The sequence below is a fragment of the Clinocottus analis genome, unplaced genomic scaffold (genome assembly GCF_023055335.1).
Source record: "Clinocottus analis isolate CAN_PGR_092001 unplaced genomic scaffold, fCliAna1.0.p SCAF_11, whole genome shotgun sequence".
Classification (NCBI taxonomy): Eukaryota; Metazoa; Chordata; class Actinopteri; order Perciformes; family Cottidae; genus Clinocottus; species Clinocottus analis.
Genome location: NW_027175832.1, coordinates 15504820 through 15525317, shown reverse-complemented (window position 1 = coordinate 15525317; position 20498 = coordinate 15504820). Strand labels below are relative to the sequence as shown.

The following is a 20498-nucleotide window of genomic DNA, read 5'->3' as shown; positions in this document are numbered from 1 at the left end:
ACAACGCCTTTATGGTTTAATACAATCGTGGCAACTCCCAAACAAACTAATCTTACGTGACAAAGGTTGCGTACATGTTGAAATAATTCGTTTTCCTTCTCTCATTTTTAATGTGTTCAAACCAAACTCAAACCTTTAGTCAAAAAAAATATTTTAAATCCATTTATTGAAAAAAAACTTTCATAAAATGTGCAAATAAAGAGCAAACTGTCATTGAAAACATGACTTGTATTCAAAGAAAACTATAAATATACAAAAATGCCACTTCAGATATTTCACATCAGAAATATGGCTAATTCACTTGTATTAGAATTAAGGCTGGTCAACCAGCATCATTTAACAATTTAGAACCAAGAAATAGTTTTCCTTAAATTAAATAAAAATGATTAGTTATTCAAATATACAACTAACTAAATAAAAAATATTTGAGGCCCAAAATGGCAGTGTCACAATAATTTAGAAAATAAATCTTTCTGCCTTTTTCACACGAAGACAAGGTCACAAAATGTAACTGAAACATTCACTCATTAAATACAATTGACCAAATCTAACTGTTGAATTGAGTAAGTTTTTACACAATATGCTTTTTAAAGAACCTTAAGGCTAAGTTACTTACTTACGTAGCCAGAACTAGATTACTGACCCTGCATCAAATGTTAGAAAGCAGTAAATACTGAGTTGTTACATGCTACTGTGAATATCAAACTAATATGAAAACACTCTCACAGTCCCAACTGTTCATGAACAGAAAGTAAAGCCGTCGTATGAATCTCAGACTTTCCACTGGATGTGGAAAAATACAAAAATACTAACATGCAAAAGTGCAGAAGAAGGCCGAAGGATTTGTCCTGGCTTACTTCGGCTCAGCAACTAGTTTCAGTGAATGGTCTGTACCCAGTGAAACCATATAAGTGGACATATAATGACTCTTGGCTTCACAAATATCTCTTGGCAAATGAAATCAGGCACTGTGCTTTGTGTTGGCAAACAGTCAGAGTAGTAAATCACCGTTGTCTGGCAGACATCGTAGTCGTGTAAATGTATGTAAAAGTGTTTTTTTTATGACAATGGCATGTCATAATAAATATTGGGAAAAGGCATCTTTGAAGTGTCTTACGAGAGAGAGGCAGAGGCGGCTCCTGAGATTGTAAAAGCGTGCAGCGGAGGAGGCGCAGCCAGCCGTCAGTAGTTGAGGATCTGTACATCAAACAGGTCGCACACTCCCTCGTTGTCGTCCAGGTTGAAGCTGTAGTCTATTCCTGCGTGAGAGAGGAGCATTAATAAGGCATCATACTTTAAATCACAGATAATTCAAAGACAGATCGAAAGGCTGCCATGACATTTTTATAGAATCATTAGCAACAAACAAACATTGGGCGGTCAAACCACTTTGGTCCAGACAGAAATATGTCAGAAACCGTATCATACATTGCTTTAAATTTAGTTATGGATAACTACGGTGTTTGGTGCCAATTTATTGTGTTTTGTTCTGCCTGCGGTTAGCGTCCAAACTTTAGCATCTCTTAGAGCTGATAGCTGTACTCTCAGTTGATTCCTTTTTTAAACATATGGTCATGGCAAATATTTGTTGATACAATTTTTCATTTATAAAGTAAGTCAAGGTTTTTAGACGCTTACCATCAGTCGACATCAGCTCATCAATCAGGTCGACAGCTCCTACAAGAGAATTGCAAATGTTTCCATTTCCCAGTATACGGAACAGTCACTGCAGACTACAAAGCTGGATAAAAGTATCAGATAAAAAAAATGGCAGTATATTATTCAGCCATTTTCTCTCACCAGTCCCAGTCTTAAAGCTTGGGATAAAAACTCTAAGTAAAAGCAAGCTGAGATCTTAAAGCCTTTACAGAACACTAAGTGAAACAAATGGGATGTAATTAAGAGTAAACAGCATCGCAGTGTCCGGGCCCCTGGGCCTTACCCTCTCGGTCGTCCTTCATGTGATCTCCAGCAGCGTTGAGCTTCAACAGGCTGCTCACGTCCAGCACAGATGGGAACTCTTGGCCCGCCAGGTCCATCTGGTGCTGCTCCAACACTGCTCCCGACTGACTGCGACACTCTGCAGGGAACATCGGAGATGCAACAACAATGCTCAGCTGTACAGCAGAGCCACTTGTGGAAAATTACACCTCCACTAAGGATCTTCATTCCGTATGACTATGTCTTCAGGTAATAAAATGCACCGGCCAACATCTGTAAACCTGGGTCATCATGTAAACACAGTGTGATTTTTGTCAACGTTTTCAATATTGTGATATACAACAGTAAATATTGTTTAGTAAATGTCTATTTTTGGGGTTTTTCTATGTATGTAATGAGTTTCAATTTGAGAAGAAGAGTCTTAGCCAGTGCTATCTGTGCTGATACATCCCGACTCATTATTTTCTTAGAAACATAGCTCCAGAAAAAGGAAGTGCTTTGTCTCTCACACAGACTGGAAGTTTATTGTATCTTTAGTCCGTTCCCATGACATGAGCTGGATTCAAATGTAAATGCAGTCTGTCTGGGAAACAAGGCAATGTATAGTTTTATATGCATTATGAGCCTCTTTATCGTGTCTCTTACACAGCAAATTTATTTATATCCAGAGATGACAATCAAAATCTACCATTGCAAAAACATACCGAGATCAAATCACATATGTTTCCAATTCTGCATGTGCTGCAATTAACTCATTGATTCTACAGAACCATTGTATGCAAGAACTGTGTTGCCTTTAGGCTTTAACTACAGATGTTGTTGCTTTCTCAGCACTACAGCTGTTGTGGAGGTTTTGGAGAAATCATACTTGTTCCTGAGCTGACAAACTAGATCATTTTATACAGAAAGATTTGACAAAACGTTCACCAATTAAGGCTGATGGAGGAGGAAAAAGGGGTTTTTAAACCCTCATTTAATTCTCTTAGACAGTTAATTCCGAAGAGAGAAATATAAGGCTTTCGCAAAACTGAGTTCAACATTAAACTTGCTTGAGTTAGGTCAGCTATCATCACACACACACACACACACACACACACACACACACACACACACACACACACAGATTACATTGTATTACAGATGCGAGCATTGACATTAAAAGAAAATGTGTTCCTGTTCTTGCATGTCAGGGCAACATGACATTTTATATTCAGTGAACTGATCGAAAGCAATCTTTTTAAGGCAACGATCAACCAAATTCACATGATTCATTCGTATAACGGAAGTGTTTTCTTACCGCTTGTCATCCGGATTTGATTTCCTGACAACATATCTCAGCAATTTGATACTTTCAGTTCTTGGACATGGGAACATCTTTTGAATGCAACATTGAGATTTGAAAAAGTGTCTCAGTCAATATTTAGCCAACTGCCATTGTAAGCAATATGTTTTACTCTCAGTATAATGCAACACAGGTTAACAACAAGGTGACCATCTGATTTGCCCAAGTGCAGAGTGACACACAAAACAAAATGAGAACACGGAGTATCTTATAGTTTAAAATGAGTAATCGCTTTGCACACCTTGGATTCATGAGCCCTTTTTTTGTCAATTTGAAACTAGCTTCCCACTCATTTCTATGCGGAATGAGAAAAGACATTTCCAGGGCTGGTATATTTAACTGCTGCATCAGTTGTCGCTAGGCGGCAACTGAGTCTATTGTCTCTTAAGCTTCTTTGGGTGAGTTATATTGCTGGTGACATTTGGTAGACAAGTCTACACAGGCGTCATCTGCTCTGCTGGCTCTGTTCTCATTTAACTGAAACATGAAGCACAGTCAGCCAGTATCACTGTGGACATCCAACAACATTCATATTGCAATAACTGACAAAATGAGTGGGAGGGACCAAAACCAATGTCTTTTGACTCACAGAGTAGAAGATGTTATTTCAAATAGATCATGACGGAGGATTTGAGAGAGAAAAATGAAACCACCCAAGTATGACAGGATATTACTGTCATAAGCCACCGTTTATTCAATGTGTAAGGGTTCCATATTTTGTGATGTCTGTTCTTGATATTGTCAGACATAATATGTGGTCTGAAAAGGTGAAAATCAACCAATACCTTATGTTTGTAAGCTATAAAAGCTGTGGGTGGGTTTATTAATTATATTTTTTGTTATTAAAATTTTACTGTATGTATAAAATATTACCCTGCACAAAATATACAAATCTGAGAGTAAAGTCAAGCTTTTGTCTTTCCAATTTTGTTCACTGCCGCCGAAGAAGAGGGCATTAAAAAACAGTAACAATTGGGTTGTCTAGAATAACTTAATAAGCAATGAAATCTGCAAAGTCCCTGCGCTTACCCATTTGCACATCAGGAGGGGTGGACGATGGAGTCAGCACTTGCTCAAGTTCTGGTAGCACCATCTGGTGGTCTGAGCAGAGAGAGTCCTGGCTGCAGTAGGAGGGGGTGGAGTACACCGACATGGAGAAAGGGAACCTCTGCAGGCTGGCGGGGGTGCTCGGTGGAGTTGGCATTGGACAGATGTCGTCAGTGGGTGGCACAGAAAAGACCACAGGTATCGTGGAGTCTGAATCCCTGTTGATGAGCATGACCTGGATGGGGGCCGAGTGGCTGCGTAGGTTTACCTGGTATTTCTTCTGACCACTCTGGCCCTGAGGATTAGCAGTGTAGATCAGTTTATCGTCATTACAGCAGATCAAAATCTATTTTTATTTTATATACACAGTGGGTCACAGAACATCTTGCACGTAAAATGAGTCGCTTGTCGTGATGAACACACAGAAACCCAGGAGCAGAGCCTTTTCTTTTTGTATGCCAATCGATAAAGAAAAGCTTATAAGACGTGACCAACCGTTTCAGGTAGTGGTACCTCCAGCTGCGTTCCAGCAGGAGCCACTACAGCAAGAAGAGTGTCTCCACTGAAGGCACTGCAGATGTCTTCATGTGTGACAAATTTATAAGTGGAAGGGTGTTAAGGAAACAGGAGCTAGATTACTTTGGGGAGGAAAATGGAGACAAACTGGAAAAACAAGACTGTGAGCATTGTGCAAATCAGGATTAGCCTAGCCGGGATTTCACAAGAGACTGACAATAGCAATTGTATTTATAATCCTCCCTTTATAGCATTTTCTTAATAACAAACAATGTTAAAAGGATAAGTAGGGATTTATTTCCTCTGAGATGAATAAATGGGGCCTCAAGAGGACTAGAGTTACAAACTGTAGACGAACGTGTACTCAATATTAGAGAACGTAAAGAAATACACAAAACCTACAACCTGATTTGGACTAAACAAAAACTAAAGAACCTTTAGGTAGGTACAAGCAAAACATCTCCATTTAAAGCCAGATGGCAAAGGATATGTGCTGGTGATAGGATCGAGATTAAAGTGTTTGATGTTCTGCTCTAACCAAGTCTTCTGGTTGTCCAGCTCTTTCTCTTGAGCCTCCAGGTCTGAAATTTGGGCCTTCAAAGCATTCACCTGTTCTAGCACCTCCTTAGTTTGGCTGCTTGAGTTCTCTCCCCTGGACACAAGGAAAATTACAGATCGTATAAGCAAGCATGAGGTATGAGCCCAAGTCGTGTACTCCTAATGTTTTGCTACATTTTGGCAGGTTAACAGGCAACTAAAGATAATATTTGCTGCTAAAAGCATCCAAATGTTTCATTTAAAAATGCAATGCCTGAGGGTTGGATGGGAGACCCTTACATCTTTCACACTGACAACAAGAGTTTAAAGATACCGAAGGCATTGACTTATCAGTAAGAAAGAAAATATATCATGGATATTTAAAGATGAAAATAGTTTTTTCAAACCTCCACTGGATTACGTTCTTGTTTTTCTTCTCTAGCAACCCCACTCCTTCCAGTACGTTGGTAATGTCATATATCCTCCTCTTCTGCTTCACTGCCAAGCTGTCCGCAGCCTGTTAATTCAGTCAGACATTTCCATTAAGGGTCTTAATGAGTGGCAGCTTAATATGAACCATGCTGACAGACACATCACGGTCCAGTCTTTAATAGGAAACCCAGAACTTCTGTGGGAAAGACACTTGAACAAAGCCAACAAATTAAGGATTTGGCAAAATAAGCTGCACAAACAGAAAATGAAACCCTTTGGCAAGAGAGGACAGTTACAATAGTAGAGGGAGGAGGAGGAGGAGGAGGGAAAGGGTCCAAGAAGCCTGCTGTGTAAACATTACCAAGTTTTGGCGCGCAAGAAGAGAGGGAAAACTGCTATTAGTGTGATGAAAATAAGGTAGAATTCTGGAAGACATTTCAGATAGCAGAGACACATCTGCCAGCCTAACCATTAAGGGCAGTGAGGCAGATGATGCAACCACAAAGTGTACATCAATGATTGAGGGGAGGAGTTTAAAAAAAATCATTCACTGTTAGTTTCTAGCTGATAGCAGACAGCCATAACAAAACTATCATTTACGAGGAAAGAAACTTTCAGAGGGATGATAAAGCAGACGAATGCAGAAAATCTGGACCCATAGTTTGGATATTTTGTGTCCAAACCAATCAATTATTAAAATAGTTGCTGCACTGGGAGTAGGAGGGAGTCTGGACACATCAGAGGGTCATAAAAAACATTATTTTGAACATGACAATAAAAAAGCAGGAGAAAACACACAAAACTATATTTTAGATATTCCTCCTAATCATTGCATTTGTTCTATGTATGAATTACTTCATTGTTTTACCTCATCTGGGCTCTAAAACTAAACAAAAATGCATAGTGTATTCAGTGTGTATACAGTGAAATAGGAGTATGAATAACCCACATAACCCATAGATATGCACTTGGTAAAACTCTGTTAGAGTCTTGTTTAAAGGTGTTAGTTAGTATCCAGAGAGATTGGGATAACTCCTTTGGTAAAATAGGAAACATAAATGTCGTCCTGATTTCACGAATCAACATAGTATTAAAATGGACTGCCTCGCGACTTGGTTTGTTTTGTTACCTTACTCTATACTGAAGCGGGGAGGGTCTCACTTTAAACGTAATTAACGGTACACACTGATTCATTCCCATTAACAATATGACTGGAAACTGGTAGTTACACACTTTCTCTGTAAGTAGTTTTATTTTATCCCCTCACACACTTGTGAGGTGACGTTATTGAACCCACAAACGAGGAGGTAATGGCGGCTCTGGCTAATCCACCTGTTCACCAAATCAATGCACCTGACCGGCGTTGATGACAGCCCTTTGTGGCCGATGGTACGCTAAACACCGGTTAATTCCACCCCACACGCCCGCTGGCTGCTCTCCGTTTCACTGACCACTTTCAGATCAAGGACGCCGTCCTTCGCTTCTTGAAGCAGACTGACAAACTTCATCGTGAGGAGCCCCAAACTTTTCTCGTGGCGACTCGGTGTCGAGCGAACGGTCTCCGTCGCCTCAAACTCCATCTTCTTTTTCTTTAAAAAAAAAAAAAAACTGCTGATTTTACAGTCAGCCGTAACAGTAACTAGCTAACGTTAGAACTAACGGACGTTACACTCCAACGTAACGTGTCTGCGGGACGACGGTGGAACCTGCATCTGGGTTTTTAAATCAACGGACGTTACGTTAGGTTACGGTTGCCATGGCAACCCTTGTCCCGCTCGCGCCCCCCTGCTAAAGATGCCCCTCCCCCCTTCAACCATACAATCGAACTATACTAATTCTCAAGTCAAAATGTGCGGCATATTTTATTTACTATTATGTTTTTGTTAAATCCTAATTCTATTTCATGTACAATGTGTGACAGGCATTTTACTGCACATTGCAGATGGATGAAATATTTTTACATTTTGTCCCATCGAACCTTGTGTTCTCATCCCAAGGTTGTGTTGACACAAATGTATGTAAACTTTAAGAAAAGACAGAAATATGCACAAGGGGGCATTTATTAGATAAATCATGATGTACTAAAATACAACAATAACTGAACAAACATGTAGAAAAAACGGGTCAATTTATTAATTGAAATAAATATGTATTATAATTTAAATTCATACATTGCCATAGCTGCAAAGTCATATTTCAATTGTTAAAAGTCTTTTAGAACACTTGTGAGACGTTTCATTTTCTCTTCCGTGATTCTCTTGACAGTTTCCGTCTCCTCCAAAAGCTGACGCATCTCCTCCTCCACGTCAAACACCTGAAGAAGACACACGCATATACAACCTTTTTGAATGGTGAAGAAGGTAAAATACAATAAAATCCCACCGCTGTACAATATTAAACAAAGACTATGCTTAGTGTATTTACCACAAACTGAATCCTTAGAGGTTGTTAAAATATGTCACGTATAAACACACTGGTACAAAGCACCTTTTTTTGACTTCCATCTGGGAGCAAAACTATCCTGGGGTAAATATATTGTACCTTCTGATTAGCTCGTTCAATCTGTTTCTGCTTCTCATTCGCCAGTCGAAGCAACTCAGTTTGATGGGTAGCCTGGCAGGATTCCAGCTGTCGACGAAATGCATCATCCACACAGTGTAACTTCTCCACTGCAGCTCTGCGAGACAAACAACAAATACAACTAAATGTTATATAAGACACTTGGCTGTCACACAAACTGCCCTCGTACATTACCTTTTGGCGTGGGGTGGACGGCCTCAGAAGATAATCACTTAAACATAAACAAATAATGTATTCATCATCTACTTTAGTCTCAGGCGCTCAATACACTCTGATCATGATTTTACCCCAGACTTCATAACTACTATGTAATTACAATTTTGAATCTTCAAAGTTTCTCATTTTGGGGTTTGGGAGAAAGATGAGGAGCCATGTTTAATGCTAGTAACATCATGTGATCATGTGGGGTATTAGAACTGAGACTTGATAACTTCACATGGGCACAAAATGTAACAGAGCAACACATTTTTGAAGAATTTAAAAATGTTTGCTTGGACGTGTTGTATCGTACTTGTGCGCTTCTGTTGCTTTATCTCTTTCTTCCAGCAGCAAATGTTCCTTGGAATCAAAGTTTTCCTTCATGCCCTTCACCTGGTTCTCCAGCCGAGTCAGCAGGTCAGCCTTCGCCTGCCACTTCTTACTGGAATCACTGGTAGTCAAAATAAATATGGAGTAATAAGGAAAAAAAACAAACTCAACTTGATGATGGTAAAGAAACAGATCTGATCAGGAAGACGATAAAGAGAGCTGGTTCAAGTCATGAGCTGTAGTGGGCTTCATTCAAACAATCACATCAGTTATTCCTATTGGATAATACTTACAAATTGTTATTTTTTTCTGGTATATCTATGTTTGTAGATAGCGTAAATATCTAGTATATCTGTGTGTGCTTGTGATGGGACGCTTGCCTGTAAACTCTTTTCATCTCCTCAAGCTCTGCCTCCTTGTCTTCCAGTTGCTGCTTCAGCTCCTCCTTGCGCAGGCTCAGATGCTCCAGCCGGTCCCTCAGCTCAGCCTGCTGAGCCGTTTCCTCCTCCAGCTGCTGCTGGGACCTCTTCTGGGTCTTGACCGACTCCTCACTCAGCCTACGGATCTGATCATCACGCTCCTGCACGGTCTAGACAGCAGGAAGACAGAGGAGGAGGAGAAATGGCTTCAGGGTGTCAAGAGATAAAATCAGAAGAGATATTAATAGAAATACATAAACGCACATAAACCAGTCACACAGTAATGTTCATGTTAAAATGCACAAATACAACTTTTGTTTTAAGAACGACATACTGCTTTCAATAATTACATGATGCCAGCGTATTGGTAGATGTTGTAAAAAAAGAACAAAATAAGTTTATTGAAATCTTAAGTAAAGAGGGAAAAATAACAAATTCATTTGTAGTTTACATTTTGAGCTACCTTGTCATTTGCCATTTTGTGTCATCATGTCAAGTGTTGATTGTAAAAAAATACATGTTATTTCCCACTACCTCTTTGAGTCTGCGGATGGTCTCTGTCTGGTCAGCAAGGATTTTGGTTTTGATTTTTAGGGCATCGTTGTCTCTCTCGTTCTGTTTCTTCTGAGTCTCCAACTCAGCACCCAGGACCTCTATCTTTGCCTCCAGGCGTCCACGATCCTGAGCTAAGGATGATCCTTATCAAGAGAAGCACAGAAAACTGTAAAATTGGGGGCATTCTGTATTTGTTTTTACTGTCTACGCCAGAGTGTGTTTCTCACAAATAACCACTAGATGACAGGCTTTACTCGTTACGGATGAAATAAAATGTTAGCAGATATTAAGCTAAACAGCTCATGTCTCCTTCATGATGACTAAAGTGAGTGACTCACTCTGCTGGCCAATATGAGAAAGCTCGACTCAGGGGAAATCCTGTGTCTGATGAGCAACTAAAACTAGTTGCCAAGTGTTGCATGTACTAAAAGGCTCATTCTAAGTTGGGAACATGTGCCCTCAAAGACGCCTCCCACCTTGCTGAGCGAGCTCCTGGCCCCAGATCCTTCTCTCTGCTCTGAGGCCATCGATCACCGACTCCTGAGCTGTCAGCTGAGACAACAGGCGAGCCTTGTCCTTCTTGAGCAACTCGAGCTGCAGACTGAAACGCCGATCCTGCGCCACCTCTGTTTCCAAGGAATGCAGACGGTTCTGGCAGAGGGACAGAAACAAACAGACAGAGAGACAAAACAAACAGAGAGTGAAAGAGAGAAAGGGGAGAGGGAGAGAGAGAGAGAGAGAGAGAGAGAGAGAGAGAGAGAGAGAGAGAGAGAGAGAGAGAGAGAGAGTGATGGAGTATTAATGATCAACAGCCATCTGTCATGGCTGACAGATGGAAAGGCAGCTGGACCATTCAGCGTTGATGAGGTCCTAAAAGTCTCCCAAAGGCTCACGCTGAACAATATGACTGATGCCCAGAACTGCATATCTCTATTGTATCTTATTTACAGTGTTGGGAAGTACATATAGTGGCGTTAATATTTCAATTACATTTGTCAGTTGCGTGGATCGAGTGCCACGGTTTCCTGATGAAATCATTTTTTTGTAACTTAGCTTTTCAACTAAAAGCTATATTTCTGAAGCTAAAATGCAGCAGTTTTCTCCTGCAGTCTGAAATAAAACTGCAAGGGATCAGTGTGTGTATGTTTAGCTGACAGTAGGGGTGGACGATGACATCACATACAAATCCTTAAACTGATGCCTATGACGTCTCAAGCTTGTGTTGGCTTATTGAAAAGTTAACAGAGGGTGAGGACGACCAGAAATTGAGTTACACATACACTGTTTGATTATACTAATATGGTACAGACAGAGTATCTATTTTAAATAATTCATAACTCATTATTTAACTTTAGTGCTGTACCTTCAGATCAGTGACAGCATCTCTCTTAGCTTTGATGAGATCAGTGATGCGGGACTTCTGTTCTTTGACCATGGCTGTGAGCTCCTGCACCAGGGAACCGGATTTCTTCTCCCTCTGCTGGGTTTGGGCGAGGCTCGCCTTGAGCCCCAACAGCTCTGCAACCATCTGATCATAAACCTCCTTTACCTACAGAAGCAGAGCGAGGACAAGGAATCAAATGAGTATTGGAGTTGAACTGTGTGAAGCAATTCGGTTGGATCAATACCTGACTTGCCAATGTGATCAATCAATGTCACATTATGACAGAAGACGTTTTAGAGTTACGTTTTTTAAAGAAAGATATTTTCAAAGGTTTCCTATAGCGAGCGTCTGACTCACAATCTGAATCTTATTCAGACGTTTCCAAAGGTCCAAGGCTTTAAGTAGAAAAGTGTGTGAGCAGTAGCAGTCAAGACAAGATTACATTGTCTGCAGAATGTGTGAATTAAATCTGTAACCATAATGAAAAGATTGATTCAAATCCAATCCTTTCTTTCTGTGTGAATTACAGACTACTTGTCCAGAATCAGATGACCCTAATTCAATCTCAGCTTTCACACTAATGCTGAAGCTATCTAGATTGGGGTCAATTCCAGGTCAGTCATTTCCCTTTTTACTGGACACACTTGTAATGTATCAGCTTAATTGTACAGATAATGTAGAGACAACATTGCAGTGATGACAGGCCACCTGTATGGCATGCATCCATCTTAAATCTGACCTCAGAGAAGCGAGCAGCCTCGATGGTTAGCGCCATGCGGAACTCGTCTTCCAGAGCAGCATACTGTTTCCTGCCCTCTGCCAGTTTCTCCTGCAGCTCCACCTCCTTGTGGCCGTGTCTCTGTTCCACTGATGCAACTTCTTTCGCCACTGCCTCTCTGAAATCTGCGCCGCCAGGCTGCAACCGCAGATCCAACTGTTTTCTGTGAAACAATACAAACAAGCATAGTACACTGAGCTGTTCTAAAGGCTGCTGGAGCCTTAACACAAATCGGAGAGCATGCAAATGGTAATGTGTGGGTCATAACATACAATTCCAACTGTATAGATCATACTGCTATTGTGGATTCTTTACTGTTTTATTACTGTTTTTTTTTTATATTACTTGTTTTTTTAATCTTATTTTACAATGTGTCTTTTGTGTGCACGTTACCTGTTTGCTTCTATAACCCTGCAATTTGCTCACTGCAAGACTTATAAAGGATTATCTTATTTTATCTTATATTTAAAATGGTACAAAAAGATTCAAAATAAACACAGTAAATCGTCACCTTTTAATTCAAAGAATGTGCGATACTGTTTGGTGCACAGACATACGAGTATCACTGTTTTCCAACTGAGCCCTGCCTACTTAAAACTAGGGAAAAGAGCAAAGACAAAAACCTTTATATGAAATAACCAAATCTATTCTATATTTGGCAGAACATGTTTAAGATTGTATTCTTTTAATAGAGGATAACATTGATATTGGGCAACAGTTCTACTAGTGATTCAGAGTAAAATCCTTTAAGTGTACCTGTGCTCTTGTTCCCTGGATGCCAGCAGTTCATGCAGCTTCTGCATTTTGTCTTTGTACTGATGCACTGAGGCTCTCTGGATGTCCGACTCTCTCTTTAGAGCTGCTGCCTTGTTCTCCAGCTCCTGCTGCCGCTTCATCTGAGGAAGGTCGGCACATGTTTTATCAGAACCGGTCGGCGCTGAATGTAACCTCTCTGCTGAATCCTTTCATCTGGCTGCATACATTCCCTCTGCAGGAGAGATCACTGAATTTCTTTGCTTTTCGGGAGTTTACATGCTCAGTTGTAGGGAATAGAAACAGCACGATATTTTCATAATGTATGAGTTAGGCATGTTCAGATTTCATCACTGAATGAACACTAATGTGTATCAATATGGCGATGAAAGAGTTCTTAGGTATACTAAACTAACTACTGTACCTCCTCGGCCTGCTGGCGAGCCCTGAGTGCCTCTCCATGGGAGATGCTTTCCTCCAGTCTGCGCAGTGCAGTCTTGTGTTCATCGTCACGGCTGCGGGCCTGTTCCAGCTGCTGGGTTAGGGACTGACACCTCCCCTCCAGCTCCTCAGCACGAGTCTGCAGTTCAGAGCGACCCGATCGCTCCTTTATCAACAACTCTTTCAGTCTGTACGGGTAGAACAAACCATAAGAGCAGCAAGAGTAATACCTTGTATGGCTGTTGTTACTGTGTATAGAAACTGGTATAGGCAACCACTAACAATATCGTGATGCTCTTGATTGTCCCCTGTGTTTTATTGCCTGCTGATAAAAACTGCTGCGAACTTCAAGAAATATGATATTACAGCATCGTCAAAATTTAATCTTAAAGGAAGAGAAAATGAACATATATTGAAAATTGCAAGAGGAAAAAACATATGACAGGGATTTCTGGTAAAAAAAATGTAAAAAAATGAAAAAACACACATGGAGAATTTAGGAAAAAGTACAACCTACAATAAGCGTATAACCACTCATTTTACTGTAAGCTGTCGCCTGACGAGTGAGGGAGTCAACAGTAGCTGCCACGTTCAGTGTCATTACACAGTGACGGTTAAGATTGATTAATGTGACGCAGCAGACATATGCTTGCCACCAAGCTTCTAATTACAACCATAATGCAGATTTATCTCAGCAGGGTGTGCTACTTACAATATTTACACCTGGCTCTATGGATGCAGTGTGGAAGCCAAACAGTTTCACATATAGGAGTACAGGTTGGGTGTGTAGGTTAATGATGTTTACACTAATAGCTTTAACATAGAAGGCAACTGCATGCATACTTCATAGTTTTGGAGTAATGGAGCCAAAATGTGTGGTTGATTTTCTGAGAGGCTCGGACAATGATACTGAGGACTTTTAATGGTGAGATGGATATTCATTTTTCAAGAATGAGACAGGCAGCGCGCCCTGGTTTCAGGGGAGCCTATACAAAATATGAAGAGGGCTGAAATGGATGATAATCCATTATGCAGTTGACAAAAATCTACAGAGACAAGTCCAATTATCTCTTTTCCTCAAGATATCTGCTTTAAAGTTATTGCAACAATTCATGTGGAGGTTTGTGTGCAAACGTGCATCTAAGCGGTTTTCCTCTTACCTGTCGGTGGTGTGCAGGGCCATGCTCTGCAGGTCTTTCTCCTCCCCGACTTTTGTCTTCAGGCAATTTAGATCCTCTGTTAGTTTCCTCACAGCCTGCTCAGCCTTCCAACGCCTCTCCCTTTCCTGGTCACGCTCTTCCACAATAGTCTGGCACATGCACAAATACCGAATGAGGCATGAATAATAGAACATTGACTTGTTTCAAAAGGTTCAAGTATCAGTAAATTCCGGTAAAAAATATTTTTTAAGATCCATCAATTTTACACATTACAGTCTGTTTCCAGGTCTTAGGGAGTACGTTTGCACGTTTAAAACATTTGCATAAGGCATTTTGTGCTACGTGAAATCAGATGAATTGCCTCAAGTGATGTAATGTAAGTCCATGTCAGTTGGGTCTGGGGACTATAAATTTGAAGTAAAACAAATCTGGGGTTGTGGAGTTCGAAAGACAAGTTTATCAGACCTCTGCAGACCGCTCATCTCTGCATGAGGCTAGCAGCTGGCGGCTACTAGCTGTTAGCTGCTGCTAGCATAACACACCCAAAGGTTTAATTTGTATTCATGTAACTGAATTCATATCCTATTTTATTTAGTTAATATTTGTTGTGTGTGAAGCACAGTGAGCTAACTGTATGAAATGTACTATCCAAATAAGTTAAGTCAGTTTTTTTCGGCTATTGACTAGAGTTTCTCAGAATGAGCAAAAAGTCTTATGGAAAGTTTTGATGTGGTTTGTTATTGTCTTTGATTTATTGGGTATCTATTATTCTGTTCCTGTATGTGCATGTTGTTTGGTATTGGTTTTGTGTAAAAAAGTTAATAAAATACAAACAAAAGTATACTTTCACCGAGTTGCGAGTACAAACACCTGGAGGATGTGTATGCTCCTCTTGAACAAAGACATACACTTTTTCATATTATATTACATCATCAAGCTGTTGTTCAGACCACAGGTGACCTATCCGTGCCGTACCCTGTAGGTTTCCTCCTCCTCAGTGGACTTGGTTTTCATGTTGCCTGAGGCCTCAGCAGCTCTCACAGGTCCTCTCTTCATTAGCCCCGCTGAGGCTGTACCCCCTGGGCCGCCAGTCTGCCTTCGGTGCCCCTCAGCAGACTTTGAACTCCTCTGTTTATGATTCTCCTGATCGCTGCACATAAAACAAATAGTGCACGTAAAACATAAGTATTGAACCAGCTGTAAGATGGATAAGACACAAAGCTCAAGCTTAAGTCTGGATCCATAATGGTCAAACCAGAAAACTTGCTCACTTTTATAGGTAAGCAAAGTTTGAACAACTTTGAATTAAATTTGGAGCTAATATTTAAAAAATCACCTTGCCTCTGATGAGGACGGTTGGGAGCTTACTCAAGTTAAATTACTAAATCCTGAACACGTTATCAGTGGCTGATGAAGCACGATCGTTAATCACGGGACTCAGATGGCTATTGTAATATAAAACAGAGAGGAGGAAACTTCACAACATCGCTCAGAGAAGAAAACATGATTATTATGACTCAAAGGTACACGCCTTAAATGTCTTCACACAGTTGAGTTTTAAAACATTAACAGAGTGTTCTGATGAATTTTAGGTTTTACGTGGGTGGCATTTAGTGACTAAAACAAAATCAGGGAACATGTTAATATGAAGGCAAAACCAATTATTTTTCATTACAAAGTAAATTACTTGACAACTAAAAAAGAATTGTGCAGAAGTATATGTGGTTGCTAAAGCACCTGTCGGATTTTCGGCCCTTGATCTTCTTGGGGCTCAGCCTCGATGTTATGTTGTTACGATGTTTGGGGATCCTGGTGCGCCTCGTGTTTTCCTTTCCGCTGTCACACTCACTCTCTGACGTGCGGTCAGTGTCCCTCTTGGCTTTCTGTACCATTGCCACAGAATGAGTAGGGCAAGTTGATTTGTCACCAGCAGGAGCCTGGTTAAACATTGCAGAAATAATTAAAATATGTACTACTGTACTTGTTTAGATAAATAAGCTAAATCACAAATGAATAAAACATAGAATGTATTTGATAGACAAAAGGAGCAACATAAATTGTTACATTTAGAAAAAAACATGTGAATTTAATTCAAACAGAAAAACTACACACTGAAAGGTAAATAAGTTTCAACTGTGTTATCAAAGCTGGGACCACAAATACTTAAACTAGAACTGTCACATTTAGCAGAACCCCCCCCGACGGGCATCTTTAGGGAAGAATGTTGGTAAAAAAAAAAAAAAGTTAGATGGTATAATGCTGAAATACTCTGGTTTCTAATATTATGTGTGATTTCTAATCTGTTTTGTAAAACGGGGTGATTACCTACGCTGGCTAACTACTGCTGTTTTTTTTAAATCTAAATATAATCCATCAATGTTTTATCCTTCACCCACTCTCAGCTCCTATATACTTCACACAAAGCTTCTTAATTATTGACTTAATGGCTTTCAGCTGTGTTAAATAAGCACCTTCTGGATGAGCTGGGACACCTGGTGCTCCAGTTTCCGGATGCGTTGTTCATTTACTGGGTCTGCTGGATTGGCCACAGGAGATCGAACCTGTACAGCTGGATCTGTGACTGCTTCGGAGGCAATCCGCTGACGAAACTGGGTCAGCACCTCATCGATGCGGGGTGTAGTGAGAGTGACGTCTTCTCTAACCTGCAAGAGAAACTTAAACTTAGATTTGCTTTGTTTCCATTTCATTGTGTTACACTGCAGCTGATTTTGCTGAAAAGAAAAACAAATGGATTTTGCCATCTGATGCAATGAATTTAACATTTAACTTTCAATAAGCAACTTATTGGTAAGAGACCAGAGATTCCCTAAATTCTATTTTTCTTGTAATAAATCCACTAAATTACACAATATTCCAGCCATTCAGTGACCTATGGGAATCTGCTATTTACAAGCACTACTTTGGTTGAAAGATGACAACTTAACGAATATTATATTCCATTTCTGCTAATATCAAAGCTACATACTGGCCCTTCAAAGTAAAGCGTCTCTCTCTCATTCCTCTCATGTTCGGTTTTATTGTGCTACATATAAATGTCGTAAATAAACGGTATGTGTTCTTCTGTGACTGTGTGTTGGCCAGGTGAGTGATTTAAAATTCTGCATGGGTAAATAAATGTTGAATTAAGAAACAATTAAACCTGAAAATGGTAATTATAATGGTATAAATTTAAGACTAATAATGGTGGTATGGCATCAAAACCTACCGCTTCATTGTGACTAGTATCCGAGGACAGCAGGAGGTCCACATAGTCTTCCAGACCGGGGATATCACAGGGACTCCCGAGACCTCGATGTGATGGATTTCCCAGCCGGTCCAGACCATCCAGAGCAGAGATCTGTGGCAACGACTGAATAACAATCTCTCTGTATCCTGTAGCAAGACAGACACAAATACATTAAAGAAACTGCCGGGGGAGGAGCTGCAAATCTGTCCACAAACACCATTATATAGTATTGTCACATTAGTGTTTTATGGCTTGGCTAAAACATCAGGTGTTAGGGTGGATATGTTGCACAAATCAAATAATCTATATCTAAATGAATAACTTCTCCTCTGTGTGTACTATCCTCATATGCAGCACTTCACGTATTGACAGCAAAGGTTGTAAGAATACTTTAAGTGTGCCCTCATTGATATAAATATGTCCTTTCAGCAGCTACTGCTGTGAAATAAATTATGAACTGGAAGATATGGATCACGGGGGCACGGCATAACTTAAAGGCAAACACTGCAACGATTGTACATTCGTATGAATTGAGTCAATACAATTATGAAAAGATACTGACGTATTATGTCTAAAAAGATAAATATACCAGTCATTACCATCAGTAGCTGTCAACATCCACTGATTCATTATTGACAATACAAAGGGAGAGTTATGAGTTAATTATTGAGAGAGAGAGAGAGAGAGAGAGAGAGAGAGAGAGAAAGAGAGAGAGAGAGAGAGAGAGAGAGAGAGAGAGAGAGAGAGAGAGAGATTATAGCCACAAATTTGACCTATAAACTCAGTCGTCAGTTTAATCGTTATAACTTCATAAATCCTACCTTTATGATGGTTATGGCATTCAAACTGTTTTAGAGATATTTGAGAAGGAGGATATATTTGATAGGCATGGTGCAGTTGTGGTGCTGTTGAATTAAGAGGTGTTTCTGATATTTAGTCTACCATCATTAATAGAAACATGGTAGACAGAATAGTTCCATATAAAGCCTCCAAAAGGACCATAAAGCTGAATAATGTTCACCAAAAACTGAGCATTATTTGAGCATTACAATAAATCTGTGAAAAGCCAATATCTGTAGGTGATATTACAGTCCAACCTAGTTGCCAATACTCCAAAATAAGCTTTTTACGTCTTACCTGGTGACCGACACACAGCGTTGTCTCCGCCATCCTGACTCAAAGTGACCTCTCTTAAACGTATCAATCCAAGCAGGCACTGCAGGAGGTGATCAATGTTGTCCAGGTGGTTGCTATGGAGACTGAGGTGCTTCAGCTTGTAGTCCGTGCCATGAAGATACAACAAGCCTAAAAAAAAGACGCCAGGAATCAACAGCATTGATGAGTCGATCACTTGTTTGTATTTTCAGTGGAGCAAAAGAACGACACAAGAGCTTGGAGTTGTTGTTCAACTCACCAGTGAGGTTGTTTATCTGATTGTAGGACAAGTTTAATCTTGTTAAGTTCACAAGGCCATTTAGTCCTGCGGTAAAGGGAGGGGACATTAACAACCGAGTGATTTCACAGCTCAAAGAGTCTGTAATGAAGAAGTATTACTCAGAGAACACCCACAACGCTGAAACATTTATCGTCAGAGTAAAAGGGTGCCGAAAAGACTCACCTTCAACCTTGGTGATTGAGTTACAGGATAAATTTAAAGTCCTCAGGAAAGTGAGGGAACTTAGACCCTCAATCTTAGAAATACAATTAGAGGAAAGGTCCAAGTGTCGCAGGTGCCACGCTGAGGTCAGACCCTCGATCCTCGGGATGTGATTGCAGTGCAGATTGAGTGATGTTACAGTGGGACTCAGAGGGACATCGAGCAAACTAGACAGAAAGCAACACAGTTAAACGACAGATTCACCAAGAAAGAAAGGTAAGTCTATGAAAAGTCACAGAAAGCGTGAAAAATCAAGGTAACGTCTTCAAACGACATTCAGTACATCTTCTCAATTAAACTCAGTGTTGAGTTAACACTAACTGGGTTAGTACTTTACCTGCACACTTATTTTGTTATACCTTGAACTTTCACTCCACTAAATATCAGAGAGATGTATTTAACTTGACTCATTGCATTTCTCAGACAGTTATAGATACTTGTCAGAGAAGATTTCACATACACACATACAATGATCTTATAAAGGGAGATGAATTATTCAAATATAAAAAAATAAAATAGTTTGCCAATTTAAAATGCTGTTATACTTGAATGCATAAGTAATAACGATCCAATAATATATGCCAAATCAGCATCAACACGTAATAGTATGAGGGAAAGGAGGTATTCTACTGCATTAAGAGTAACGTTACAGTCACTTCAAGTATTTTAACTAAATGCTGCTTCTACACTTTTACTAATGGTTTGAAGGCAATGATTTCAACGTTTAATACAACTCAGGGCACAATTGTTAAGGAAACTATCGAGCAAAGTAAACACACACACACACACAAAAACTAATAACGTAAACGTTACCTTGATATATTCTTGTCTATAAGACTCAGCTCCTTGTCTCCCATAACGACGAAACGCAGCCACCGTTACGTCACCCACCAATAATTTGTCGCACACGTGTAACTTAGACTGTACTCGTTAAGTATAAAGTCTGCGGACTAATTATTGAAGCCTTTAGCGGAGTTAAACGAGCGTCTTAGCACAAGTTTACTAGCGATCGAATTCAGGAGCTTAACGTTTACAAAACACAGTCACAAACACTGTAAGAGCCACTGAGGGCTGGATGGTATTGTAGCTAACGTTAAAACGTGTTTTGGTATTGTTTTGAGCCTCATCTCTGTCGAGTAATTGAAATAACCGCTCTTAACATCGTACTTCCGGCTTCTATG

At 40.0% G+C, this 20498-nt stretch overlaps 2 protein-coding genes across 3 annotated transcripts; both read right to left on the bottom strand.

Moving 5' to 3' along the window:
* Positions 1-149: 149 nt before the first annotated feature.
* Positions 150-7533, bottom strand: e2f5 (E2F transcription factor 5). The gene is made up of 8 exons (XM_068566689.1): positions 7267-7533; positions 5791-5900; positions 5340-5498; positions 4826-4937; positions 4313-4625; positions 1943-2080; positions 1639-1677; positions 150-1259 (listed from the first exon to the last, which is right to left on the bottom strand). The coding sequence occupies exons 1-8, from the start codon at positions 7393-7395 to the stop codon at positions 1183-1185; spliced, it is 1077 nt and encodes a 358-aa protein (XP_068422790.1). The 5' UTR covers positions 7396-7533; the 3' UTR covers positions 150-1182.
* Positions 7534-7857: 324 nt separating this feature from the next.
* On the bottom strand, positions 7858-20498 carry lrrcc1 (leucine rich repeat and coiled-coil centrosomal protein 1). Of its 2 annotated transcripts, XM_068566647.1 has the most exons (19): positions 20131-20498; positions 19279-19484; positions 19075-19140; positions 18798-18965; positions 17640-17806; positions 16885-17076; positions 16151-16350; positions 15389-15563; positions 14414-14562; positions 13237-13441; positions 12816-12955; positions 12021-12222; positions 11261-11446; positions 10374-10548; positions 9877-10040; positions 9304-9512; positions 8907-9044; positions 8357-8492; positions 7858-8129 (listed from the first exon to the last, which is right to left on the bottom strand). In XM_068566647.1, exons 1-19 carry the CDS (start codon positions 20172-20174, stop codon positions 8019-8021), a joined length of 3033 nt encoding a protein of 1010 aa, XP_068422748.1. In that variant the 5' UTR covers positions 20175-20498; the 3' UTR covers positions 7858-8018. The 2 variants fall into 2 exon arrangements, with proteins under 2 accessions (XP_068422748.1, XP_068422757.1); XM_068566656.1 differs by lacking the exons at positions 7858-8129; positions 8357-8492; positions 8907-9044 and having other exon boundaries at positions 9369-9548.

Bases quoted from the DNA above. Each gene is read 5' to 3' on its own strand.
- e2f5 (XM_068566689.1), bottom strand. From the start codon at position 7,395: ATGGAGTTTGAGGCGACGGAGACCGTTCGCTCGACACCGAGTCGCCAC. The intron at 4,626-4,825 runs GTTGGTCACGTC...GCTAATCCTCAG, and splicing joins AGGTACCACTACCTGAAACG to GGCCAGAGTGGTCAGAAGAA. The intron at 2,081-4,312 runs GTAAGCGCAGGG...TGTTCCCTGCAG, and splicing joins CCCTCCTGATGTGCAAATGG to AGTGTCGCAGTCAGTCGGGA.
- lrrcc1 (XM_068566647.1), bottom strand. From the start codon at position 20,174: ATGGGAGACAAGGAGCTGAGTCTTATAGACAAGAATATATCAAG. The intron at 17,807-18,797 runs GTAAGACGTAAA...GTCTTGCTACAG, and splicing joins CGCTGTGTGTCGGTCACCAG to GATACAGAGAGATTGTTATT. The intron at 9,513-9,876 runs GTAGTGGGAAAT...CCTGCTGTCTAG, and splicing joins CCATCCGCAGACTCAAAGAG to ACCGTGCAGGAGCGTGATGA.